We start from the raw sequence: 13,677 nt of genomic DNA, 5'->3' as shown, positions 1-13,677 counted from the left end.
ATGATTACAAGATGAACTAGCCAGATGCGTAAGTGTTGTCTTACCTTGACTTTGTTTTCACATTTCATTGGTCAAGTTCATTTTTGTGGTTCCTAGTCATAAGAACATGTGGCATGAGTGCCTATGTTTTTATGATACCATAAGCAATAGATCAGCTGTACTTGGTGTGAGGCATGATTGCTGTTTTAATCTGACCATAATTTGTACATTTAACAATTTTAATTTATTGAAGCTTGGTTTTTGGGCAATGGCAGGAGTGTTCATGTGTTCTGGAAGGGTTCATCGAACCTTATTTTTATGGTTTGGTCTATGATCAATTTTCATTAATAGGTGTATACTTTCAAATAGGCAATGTGTACATGTGATTATGGTATGAAGTTCAATCAGAATATATGTAAAGCAGACTACACTTTGGCTCGTGTACTCTGGTCTTAAGACAAATATCTCAGTTTATTACACTGACACAAGTTTCCGTATCAGCAATTTGGTAATCCTACACATCTTGTCCTTAGATATGGTTGTAGGGTTGTTTTTATTGTTACACCATTTTTTGGTTGTACCTGAAGACATAGCGATCCTACATTCCTTCATCGGCATCCAAAAATATTCACTCTGTGGTTAAATTGTTCTAATAACTTTCTATAACTATCCCGGATTTCTATTTAACTTGGAAAGAAGCTTGTTTATGATGATAAAATAATAATCAGAAGTAAATTTTGTAACAAAATAAATTCTGTTTATCGGTATTTTACTTATAAATTGACTTATTTTTATCAAACTTGGACAGAAGCTTCTGACAATCAAAAGGAAGTATCTAGAGAATTTTTTTGTGTATATTTTCCCCCTTTTTAGCTCACCTGGCCCGAAGGGCCAAGTGAGCTTTTCTCATCACTTGGCGTCCGTCGTCCGTCGTCGTCCGTCGTCGTCCGTCGTCGTCCGTCGTCGTTAACTTTTACAAAGATCTTCTCCTCTGAAACTACTTGGCCAAATTAATCCAAACTTGGCCACAATCATCATTGGGGTATCTAGTTTAAAAAATGTGTGGCGTGACCCGGTCAACCAACCAAGATGGCCGCCACGGCTAAAAATAGAACATAGGGGTAAAATGCAGTTTTTGGCTTATAACTCAAAAACCAAAGCATTTAGAGCAAATCTGACATGGGGTAAAAATGTTTATCAGGTCAAGATCTATCTGCCCTGAAATTTTCAGATGAATCGGTCAATCGGTTGTTGGGTTGCTGCCCCTGAATTGGTAATTTTGAAGAAATTTTGCTGTTTTTGGTTATTATCTTGAATATTATTATAGTTAGAGATAAACTGTAAACAGCAATAATGTTCAGCAAAGTAAGATCTACAAATAAGTCAACATGACCAAAATGGTCAGTTGACCCGTTTAGGAGTTATTGCCCTTTATAGTCAATTTTTAACCATTTTTCGTTAATTAAAGTAATCTTTTACAAAAATCTTCTCCTCTGAAACTACTTGGCCAAATTAATCCAAACTTGGCCACAATCATCTTTGGGGTATCTAGTTTAAAAAATGTGTGGCGTGACCTGGTCAACCAACCAAGATGGCCGCCACGGCTAAAAATAGAACAAAGGGGTAAAATGCAGTTTTTGGCTTATAACTTAAAAACCAAAGCATTTTGAGGAAATCTGACACGGGATAAAAATGTTTATCAGGTCAAGAACTATCTGCCCTGAAATTTTCAGATGAATCGGTCAATCGGTTGTTGGGTTGCTGCCCCTGAATTGGTAATTTTGAGGAAATTTTGCTGTTTTTGGTTATTATCTTGAATATTATTATAGATAGAGATAAATTGTAACCAGCAATAATGTTCAGCAAAGTAAGATCTACAAATAAGTCAACATGACCAAAATGGTCAGTTGACCCCTTTAGGAGTTATTGCCCTTTATAGTCAATCTTTAACCATTTTTCATAAATCTAAGTAATCTTTTACAAAATCTCCACTGAAACTACTAGGCCACAATCATCTTTGGGGTATCTAGTTTGAAAAATGTGTCCGATGACCTGGCCATTCAACCAAGATGGCCGCCACGGCTAAAAATAGAACATAGGGGTAAAATGCAGTTTTTTACTTATAACTATGAAACCAAAGCATCTAGAGCAAATCTGACAAGAAGTTAAATTGTTAATCAAGTCAATATCTATCTGCCCTGAATTTTTCAGATGAATTGGACAACTGGTTGTTGGGTTGCTGCCCTCCAATTGGTAATTTTTAAAGAAATTTTGCCGTTTTTGGTTATCATGAATACTATTATAGATAGAGATAAACTGTAAACAGCAATAATGTTCAGCAAAGTAAGATCTACAAATAAGTCAACATGACCTAAATGGTCAATTGACCCCTTAAGGAGTTATTGCCCTTTATAGTCAATTTTTAACAATTTTCATTAATGTGGTAAATTTATGTAAATTTTTACCAAATATAGTTCTCTGTTACTAATGGGCAAAGTTCATGATAGATATAATTGTAAGAAGCAAAATCGTTCAGTAAAGTAAGAACTTCAAACACATCACCATCACCAAAATACAATTTTGTCATGAATCCATTTGTGTCCTTTGTTTAATATGCACATAGACAAAGGTGAGCGACACAGGCTCTTTAGAGCCTCTAGTTTGTTGAGCCTGTGACAACCAGGAATACCAGCAAGTCGGAACTCTTACAAATTTTTATATATTATGGCAGCCAGTTTTTACTGTTAGAGGAAGCTGTAATTCCACCCTAGATCTACTTACCTTCTGCAGATCAGGTGCCTTCCACAGTCAGGGGCGTTACTTTAACAAGTTATTTTTTTAAATTACTTATATAAGTAATTTTTTATTTTAAAAATAATAAAATTACTTAATAGAGTTATTTTAATTTGCAATAGAAACATAGACTAAATTTAGTTTTAATGATTTTAAACAACATTTTATATCATAAAATAGAGACTTTTTCAGATTTGAGAGGAGTATAGAGATAAAAGGTTACTTTGAAAATAATGACAAAAATATTACTTGAATAAGTTATTTTAAACATTTTTGAAAAAAATTGAAATTACACTTATCTAAGGCACATATGTAATTGATTTAGGTTACAAATTATAAATAACTTCAGGTCTTAATTAATTCACAAGTATCTATCTATTTATATCAGTCTACCTTCAAGATTTTAGAGGAAAATGATAATTTAATAGTCCCAAGAGACCAATCTTTGACCCAGAAGCGTCGGTATGAAAGATAAGTGCGTCGGAAAGTTAATTAGTGTTTCTGAAGAATTAGTTTTTATATATCAAGGGAAAAATAACAAGATAACTGTGAAAATTATTTAAAGCTAGTAAAATCTGTATTCTTGGACACCTATAAAAATAATATTTTGAAAAAATAACTTATATACGTTATATTTAAATTAGCCTCGTTTTCAACATTACTTGTATAGGTAATTTAAATTGTTACTTGTTTAAGTAATGCCCCCGACTGTTCCAGATGCTGAATTCGTAAAGCTAAATTAGATGCATCTTAGTAAATCTTGTATTGATAATTTTTAGTTTTAGTACCAACATGACCAATCTTTTGAAGTTTCAGAACATGTTATGAGCAAGAGGCTGTTGAGTGAAAGCAAACATTTTTTGTTTTTTATATTTATTTTTGTCCTGGCATTTTTCAATATCACAAGGACCATAACTCTTGAATGGGAAAGTGAAAATTGTCAACATCAAAGTTAACCTCCATTTTGTCATGTCAGATCGGTAACAACAAAGTAAAATTTAAAAGGATTTGGTTTAGTGGTTCTTGAGAAATGAAGACAGTGTTTGGCAACCTCCAACCTGTTATACATCCTAAAATCAATAACTGATTTTTTTCCTTTGAAAATCTGGTTAAAAATTATATTAGCATTTACCTAAAAAAGCCAAGTTCTTTTTTTGGGTTTTTTAAAACAATTATGACACTGTATTTGGATGCTGTCTCAGTGAAATAACTCAAATCTTTGTAGTATATTGTAAGCTTAAAGAAAGAATTAAAGAATTGTTTGTGTATTTCCTTTTTTTAATTGTCCATAAAATTTATACATCTTTGGTATAAAATCAAAACAATTATAAACATCTTAAGTCAGTTTTTCCTCAATAAAAACATCTTTCTTTTAAAAGATAAAATGAAACTAATCAGTTATCTTCTTTTTCACATGATAACAAACTTATTGAAACAGAAATATCCATCTTAACATGAAAAACCCTCATCCTAGTTCATATTTCCTTGCGATTGGTTAGTTCTTCTTATTCTATGAAAAGATTATAAAAATGATTATGTTGAAAGAAAATTTTTAGATGCTGACATAAAATTATCACAGAAATAAGCTCTTACATTTGAAACCTGAGCTATTTCAAAAAGGTCTTGATAAAATGAAGTTATAAATTTCATGTGCAAGGAAATATGGATAAGGAACTAGCTTTTTCTCTTTAAACATATGATATTTAACATCACAATTTTGATTGAGGTATCACATATACATGTATTTTGGATTTCTTTATCAGACACAACCAAGACATAAAATAACATATTTCATTTGGAAAAAAAACAACAAACAAAAATGTTAAAAAAAAAGCACACATGTTTATGTATAAAAAAAATGCATGAAGTTTGATTTAATGGCATCAAAAGGAACCATCAATGGGCAAGATGTATCTTATCTTAACTATTTTCTAAACCAATCTGAAGGCTAAAAAAATTTTAAATAAAATTGTGCAAAAATCCTATGACCCAAATCATAAATTCATCTTAGTTGTACAGTATAATATAAACAACATCCAGAAATAGAATCGAGACAATAAAATAAATCAATTTACAATATACTGAGAGTTTAAAAGTGAGCTACGAATTAGACTAAATCTACATTATACTAACACTACACAACAGAGGTTTTCTACAATACTGCATTATACCCTAGCATCTAAAATTTTTTCAATTAAGTATCTTTTATACATTTATAAAACAAACATTAGTAGCTTCCGCTAGTCTTGAATCACATTGAATACTAGCAACTTATAATTTTTTCAATTAAGTATCTTTTATACATTTATAAAACAAACATTAGTAGCTTCGACTAGTCTTGAATCACATTGAATTCTAAACAAAAAAATATTTCTTTCAACAAATCACAACCTAAGTAATCTTCCTACCTCTCTTATTCACATGATCATATCATTCTATTTATTGAATAATTGTGACTTGACAAACACTGGAATAACTTTTATTCAATAATAATGAAACGCATCTTAGCACCACACAAGTTTTGCATCTATTAAGTATCCTTTAAACATTCATAAAACATGCAATATTAATTTCTACTCTAAAAATAAGATTTACTAGTCTTGGATCACATTGAAGAAAAGATGAGCAGTCTTCATGATTATTTTTTATTGCTAACAAAAGTCTTGACCAATTTTTTGAGAATGCTCCAAACAGGTCCCTGATTAAGTGAAATCAATATGAAAGTTTAAAATATCCCCTTGCCTCAACAGGTTCTAAAAGAGAAGTTAATATTCCATGACATTCAGACAATAAAAAAAACTTGACAAAAAACATGCACACCCAATTAGTAGTAGATATCACATAACAGTAGCAATGATTAAGACTAGATGCTACTGGTTAAAACACACTTTTTGGAACATAATAATTCTTTATATTTTCAAAGCACTAATGGTTATTACAAAATGATTTGAACACAATCTGTGGACTAGAAAACATTGTTTATATATAAAGCACCGGTTACATAATATAGTTTTAGAAAAAGATCTGATTTTGATCAAATGTATATATCCTTATGTATGACATCCAGGTACTTATGGTATTTTTCATACTCATAACATACATAAAATATATTCATTCATACTTTTTAAAAAAAATCCCAAATAATGAAAATGGTAAAATTTTCATTCTTAGATTTTCAGCACTGAATTGTAAGCACAAGATAAATATCCTTTAACTGCACTATTGGTTTACAATAAAAAGGTACACAACTTGCATGACTTGTAAATTGTTACAATACAAAAACATGACTTATTTAATTGTTTCCGTACAAAACCATGACTTGTATAATTGTAACCATACAAAAACCATGACTTGTTTAATTGTTACCATACAAAACCATGACTTGTGTAATTGTTTCCACACAAAACCATATCATTCATTTTCAGTTGTTACCATACAAACAATCATATGTTAAGTTTTAAGCATTCTTGTCCCAAGCTTCTGTGTACTTATGACAACACAACATTCAATCCGAGTGATTTGACAAACTTCAGTGTACATTTTTCTGACAACACAACTTTCAGTCAGAGTCGGAATCACTTATCGTTATCACGACTGGTTTGTCTGAAATAGATATTAACAAAATATCAATACAGCAAAGTATGACCTCAGTCAAAATTAACATTTAATAGTACTACACAATTGTTTGATACCAAATTTATGCACAACTAGTTAAAATAAATAATTTGACTCTCTTGCTAAAACTTCTTAAAAATATTTTGTTGAGGCCCAGATTCATATTCTACATAATTTGTTGCAGTCTTTTATTCCATTGTTCAAATAAGTGGACATTGGGTCGGTAACTGCACTGTGCAGGATTTTTTCCCTATGTTCTATTCATACAATATATTGTTTGCCCATTGGTGGCCTTTGCTTGTTTTTTCTTTTTTTACTCTTTGGTCGGCTTGTTGTCTCTTGACACATTCCCCATTTCCATTCTCTATTTTACATGAAGAAAATGAGGAGGTTTCTACACACAAAGAAATGGTTTAACACCATCATGTATGGTGCGTACACCAAGTCAGTCAATCAACATCTCTTTTTGTTTGTTGCTTTTTTCTTTAAAGAAATGGTGGTTGTTGTTGCCTTTGTGGCTTTCCAACATTCATAATGGCCTTTTAAAGTATAATATAATATCAATAATAAAATAAAACTTTTAATCAAGTGTGGCCTTCCAATTGTTTTACTACCCTTGTGTAGACAAAACATGTGTTTGGCTCATGAAAAGCCCAAAACAGGCTATAATTTGAACTTGGAATTATTTTTAATTATGGAATTTGCATAATTTCTTGTGTTTAATTTTTTTTTAATTAATTCCATGTTTATTTGGTATTATAATCTTTTGAGTGGTTAATAACACTTTCCATACAATATATTTTGATTAGATTGTGTTGTGTGAGGCACAGTACATTCTATTGATAATATACTATTTTCTTTGTAATAGAAAGTGTTGTGCGCAGCACAGAACATTTCAGTACAGAATAAACATGGAATTTATTAAAAATTTCAATAAGGGCTATTCCAGAAAAAAATGTATGGGGGGGTTGGAAGGCACATTGTATTAATAATACATGGGTGATGGGTATCAGAGCAACTTTTCACACGATAATGCACTCTAATTCTCAATTACAATTGTCTGGGTGGTGGGTGCTGACAAAAACTGCCTTCCAACCCACCCATACATTTTTTTCTGGAAAAGCCCGAACAAGAAATCAAGCAAATTCCATAATTAAAAATAATTCCAAGTTCAAATAATAGCCTGTTCCAGCATCTTGATGATTTTTTTTTACATATCTATTAGTCAATAGATCTTTTCCCTGTAAAAATATTTGACACATTAGTTAAAACTATTACCCTAGAAACTATTTGTTATATAAGCCTATGCCAATAATTTGCACATGTGCTAAGATATAGCTTTTAAAAAATAAGAGAAAAGAGAAAAGTGGTCCGACAGCATTCATATGTTTTGGAGATTTAGTGTGACAACCAATTTCACTGAACTAGTACACAATTTTATTAAGGGGCCAGCTAAGGACCACCTTCAGGTACAGGATTTTCTGCTTTGAAGCCCCATTGGTGGCCTTCAGCTATTGTTTGCTCTTTGGTCAGGTTGTTGTCTTTTTAACATATTCCATATTTCCATTCTCAATTTTATAGTTTGGAGATTGATCAAAACCTAATTTTTTCACCTTTCTGCCTTACCTTTTTGAGGTCTTCTTCTCTTTGGAGGTCCCGATTCCTCACTTGCTTCAGTCTTTATCCGTATAGGGGTACTAAAGACAACAGATGTTGAGATATTAGGATTTAAAGATGACCTTGAACCTTGACTACCGTCACTCTGCTTTCTTTTCCCCAGTCTCCAAACATTTCCTCTTATGTCATTAATTGCCTTTTCATGTGAGGAAATGTATTCTTGGGATTGTGTTGTATGTAAAAGTTTGTCATGGTTTGTTTCATGTAATCGTGAGTTTTGTGAACTTCCAACAGCAGATGTGGCTGGATTCACATTTCTAGAAGTCTTTAAATTTGTGACATTGGTTGTAGATGGTAATTTATTAATACCAGAACTCACTTGAGAAGTCTTTTGAGAACTGTATGACTTTGGCACAGCAGACGACGGAATCATATTTTTTTTTTGACACGTTCTTGTTGTCTGCACTGATGGAGTTAGTGGTCTTTGCCCACTTACCGTGACAGGAATTTCTGAAGTATTTGCACCAGTTGAATGATCAGTATATTTCACAAACTTTTGTGATGTTGACCTTGACATATGTTGACCAGTATGTAAAGGCTGTGTACTCATTTGAGCTGGAACCATAAGTCTTGGAACATTAGTACTCAGATAAGGACGACCTTGAACAGGAGGCAAGGACACACTAGTTGTCACAGGTGCATCATTTCCAGGAATTAATGGATGACGAGATGAAATGCATGAAGGTACAAAATCAGATGGTTGAGAGGCACTGTGAAAAGGGAAAGTGGGTGAATTAATGCACGATGTTGGTACAACAGGCTGTCCAATAGATGGTTGTGACACAAGATTAGTACCAGCATGTTGTTGTCCACTCTCAGGTGATTGAAATGAGCTAGGATGTCTTGGCCTATGTGTTTGTGAGACTGATGATACAGGTATAGATTTCGGTGTCCTGTGTCCAGTAACATGATTTTCTCCAAGATTTCTTAATCTAACAACTGTAGAAGACAATACTGGAAGTGTTGATTCTGTACAAAGAGAAGTCATATTTAGAAGTTGTAAGCAGTGTATACAGACATATTGAGGCAAAAGCTTTTTTTTCTTCTCATATACATGTATGTAAAATGTGTATTATCTTCACATAATTGCTATATACTTATTTGCCTTACAATGCTTATTCAATTATTTATGTATTTCTTGTGCATTGTGTAGAAATTCATTGTATGAAGAAATTGGTTAATATGTGTCTCAATTTCTTTCTTGATGGTTTATATCATGACACTCACTAATAAAATAAAAGTTTACATGAAAGTATAGAAAGAACAAAATTATCACTGGCTGACCTTTATAGAGATAATTATTCTATCAAATCTTGCAAAAAACATGTATAAATTTGATCATCACAAGTTTGTGCATTTTTCCTTTGATCTTTTTTTGTGATAATTTTTCATATCATTCTATTCGCTTGAGATGGAAAATTATCGCTAAGCAGGAACCTGGCGTTGCTAATGAAATTGACATCATAGGTAAAGTAGCAATAAACAGATTATCATTGGTCATCTCAACTCAATCGCCTTTCTCGCTTTTGCCGTTCCTGCTCAAGTCAGAAAATCAATCAAGTTGAGATGATCAACGATAATCTATAATTATTTTCTGTATCAACATATCATTCAGTATTAATATAACCAACCTAATTATATTTAATATCTCCCAATTTCTGAGGAAGCCCAGAATCAGTTCCTCCATTTCAAACAGAATACAAAGATTTAAAGCAATCCACTCTTGAATTTACAGTATTATAACAAAGTCAATGTAGAACGTTCTTTGAGATATTATTGTGTCTGGGAGACAAAAACGATGCCCCTACAGATTTAAAGTGTTATCTTAAAATATTAAATGTATGCTTAATGTTTATTTTAACAGGAATCACCAATTAAAAGGTCAACACATTTTTTACTTAAATAGTGGTAGTGTGCTTTTTTCCTTTGAAATATTATAACATTTAACCCACAGTTAGGAGTCTTAAAAATGTGCCTCTTGGTTTCTTAATGCAAATTTACCTGCAATAACCTTTGCCAATGAAATAAGTAGCAATAATTACCTGCTATCTGAGGTACCAATGAAACTGGTCCATGTCCTCCATCAACAGACCTTCTTCCAGGTGTAGGGACTAATGGCACTTCACTCACGCTGTTGCTTCCTGGTTTACATTTTCTCCCTTGTGTGTAAGTATTGGTTGGGTTCTGGTTACCTGTTTGCTTCCTGTAGGTCACATGACCATGCTTCCCAGGTAAAACAGAAACAAACTTAGGTGTCTTATTTCCTGACTGCTGATTCTGTACAATGGTCCCATGCTTTTGTGCAACTGGGGTATTTGGCTGTTCAACAACTACTTGTGTTGGTCTTGAATTTGATGTATTCATCATGAAATTATAAGATTCATTCCCATGAGTAAGTTTATCCTTGCTATTATGCTGAACTTGATTATTTTGAGAAATATTTGCCCGAGAAATAGAGCTATTTTGTGGTAATCCAAACCGACTTCCTACAGAAGAACATGCTTGTTTGTCAACATTAGTAGTTCTTGTAACTGTACTTGTTATTGGAATTCTATGTATTGCCCTTCTATCACAATCTGGTATTTCTACTGCAGAATTACGTCTCACTGTTTTCCCTGGTATACCAGTACTCATAGCTGGACTGGTAATATTCATTACTTGACCTAGTTGTTGCCCTGGACCACTTCTTTTAGATGCTATATTTGTCCCAGAACACCCAGGTAATTCTACAACTCTGTTGGCATAAGGTGATTGTTGACTTTCTGAAGGTACCATCCTATTAACATCTGTCATTATTGAAGATCCATGAATTGTCTCCCTTGTGCTAGCTGCTGACCTGACAGGCAACTGTACACCAGCAGTCCGACATAAACTTGACATTACTAAAGAGGCCTCAGTGATTTCTACAAAAATATTTTAAAAGCACTGTTATTCATCTATATAAACATCTGAAACAACTTTTTAAAAGATTTTAAAAAATGATAAAAGTTGTGCAAGTTTATTAATTGCATTATAAACTAGAGGCTCTAAAGAGCCTGTGTCGCTCACCTTGGTCTATGTGCATATCAAACAAAGGACACAGATGGATTCATGACAAAATTGTGTTTGGTGTTGGTTATGTGTTTGTAGATCTTATTTTAATGAACAATCTTGCTGCTTACGATTATCTCCATCTATAATCAGTGGCGGATCCAGCACTTTCCATAAGGGTGGCCCTCTGACTGACCTAAGGGGCCAGTCATGCTTCCATGATTCCCTATATAAGTAACCAAAAAATTTTACCCACAAAAGGGGGGGGGGGGGCCCGGGCCCCTCACTGGATTCGCCTATGATAATAAACTTTGCCCAGTAGTTACAGTGGAAAATGTTAGTAAAAATTTACAAATTTTATGAAAATTGATAAAAGTTTACTATGAGTCTATGAAGGACAATAAACTCATTACGGGGTCAAATGACCATTCCGGTAATGTTGACTTATTTGTAAATCTTACTTTGCTGAACATTATTGCTGTTTACAGTTTATCTCTATCTATAATAATATTCAAGATAATAACCAAAAACAGCAAATTTCCTTAAAATTACCAATTCAGGGGCAGCAACCCAACAACGGGTTGTCTGATTCATCTGAAAATTTCAGGGCAGATAGATTTTGACCTCATAAACAATTTTACTCCATTCCAGATTTGCTCTAAATGCTTTGGTTTTTAAGTTAAAAGCCAAAACCTACATTTTAACCCCTCTGTTCAATTTTTTGCCATGGTGGCCACTTTGGTTGGTTGGCCGGGTCACCGGACACATTTTTTAAACTAGATACCCAAATGATGATTTTGGCCAAGTAGTTTAAAAGGAGAAGATTTTTTTAATAAGTAACAATGTCAGACGACGGATGCAAAGTGATGAGAAAAACTCACTTGGCCCTTTATGAAATAATCTGTGAAATTATTATCTATAACACAACTTAATATATGTACTGGTACAGTCAACAATGAATTTACACAACTTAATATATATAATGGTACGGTCAGCAATGAATTTGCACAACTTAATATATATAATGGTACAGTCAGCAATGAATTTACACAACTTAATATATATAATGGTACGGTCAGCAATGAATTTACACAACTTAATATATATAATGGTACAGTCAGCAATGAATTTACACAACTTAATATATATAATGGAACGGTCAGCAATGAATTTGCACAACTTAATATATGTAATGGTACGGTCAGCAATGAATTTACACAACTTATTCGCACAACTTAATATATATAATGGTACGGTCAGAAATGAATTTGCACAACTTAATATATGTAATGGGACTGTCAGCAATGAATTTACACAACTTAATATATGTAATGGTACGGTCAGCAATGAATTTACACAACTTAATATATATAATGGTACGGTCAGCAATGAATTTACACAACTTAATATATGTAATGGTACGGTCAGCAATGAATTTACACAACTTAATATATATAATGGTACGGTCAGCAATGAATTTACACAACTTATTCGCACAACTTAATATATATAATGGTACGGTCAGAAATGAATTTGCACAACTTAATATATGTAATGGTACGGTCAGCAATGAATTTACACAACTTATTCGCACAACTTAATATATATAATGGTACGGTCAGAAATGAATTTGCACAACTTAATATATGTAATGGTACGGTCAGCAATGAATTTACACAACTTAATATATATAATGGTACGGTCAGCAATGAATTTACACAACTTAATATATGTAATGGTACGGTCAGCAATGAATTTACACAACTTAATATATGTAATGGTACGGTCAGCAATGAATTTACACAACTTAATATATATAATGGTACGGTCAGCAATGAATTTACACAACTTAATATATATAATGGTACGGTCAGCAATGAATTTACACAACTTAATATATATAATGGTACGGTCAGCAATGAATTTACACAACTTAATATATGTAATGGTACTGTCAGCAATGAATTTACACAACTTATTCGCACAACTTAATATATATAATGGTACGGTCAGCAATGAATTTACACAACTTAATATATATAATGGTACAGTCAGCAATGAATTTACACAACTTAATATATATAATGGTACGGTCAGCAATGAATTTACACAACTTAATATATATAATGGTACGGTCAGCAATGAATTTACACAACTTAATATATATAATGGTACGGTCAGCAATGAATTTACACAACTTAATATATGTAATGGTACTGTCAGCAATGAATTTACACAACTTATTCGCACAACTTAATATATATAATGGTACGGTCAGCAATGAATTTACACAACTTAATATATGTAATGGTACTGTCAGCAATGAATTTACACAACTTATTCGCACAACTTAATATATATAATGGTACGGTCAGCAATGAATTTACACAACTTAATATATATAATGGTACAGTCAGCAATGAATTTACACAACTTAATATATGTAATGGTACGGTCAGCAATGAATTTACACAACTTAATATATATAATGGTACGGTCAGCAATGAATTTACACAACTTAATATATGTAATGGTACGGTCAGCAATGAATTTACACAACTTAATATATGTAATGGTACGGTC

At 32.4% G+C, this 13,677-nt stretch overlaps 1 protein-coding gene across 1 annotated transcript in view; it reads right to left on the bottom strand.

Moving 5' to 3' along the window:
* Positions 1-5,903: 5,903 nt before the first annotated feature.
* Positions 5,904-13,677, bottom strand: part of LOC134722400 (uncharacterized) — a 111,764-nt gene continuing 103,990 nt past the window's right edge. Inside the window, exons 26-28 of the mRNA XM_063586019.1 lie at positions 10,107-10,967; positions 8,014-9,033; positions 5,904-6,375 (exon numbers count right to left, since the gene is read on the bottom strand). Coding sequence (XP_063442089.1) covers positions 6,332-6,375; positions 8,014-9,033; positions 10,107-10,967 — 1,925 coding nt within the window. The 3' untranslated portion in view covers positions 5,904-6,331. The remainder of the gene's footprint in view (positions 6,376-8,013; positions 9,034-10,106; positions 10,968-13,677) is intronic.

Source organism: Mytilus trossulus, chromosome 6 (assembly GCF_036588685.1).
Source record: "Mytilus trossulus isolate FHL-02 chromosome 6, PNRI_Mtr1.1.1.hap1, whole genome shotgun sequence".
Classification (NCBI taxonomy): Eukaryota; Metazoa; Mollusca; class Bivalvia; order Mytilida; family Mytilidae; genus Mytilus; species Mytilus trossulus.
Note: the sequence above shows the minus strand (reverse complement) of the source record. Positions and strands in the feature narration are given on the sequence as shown.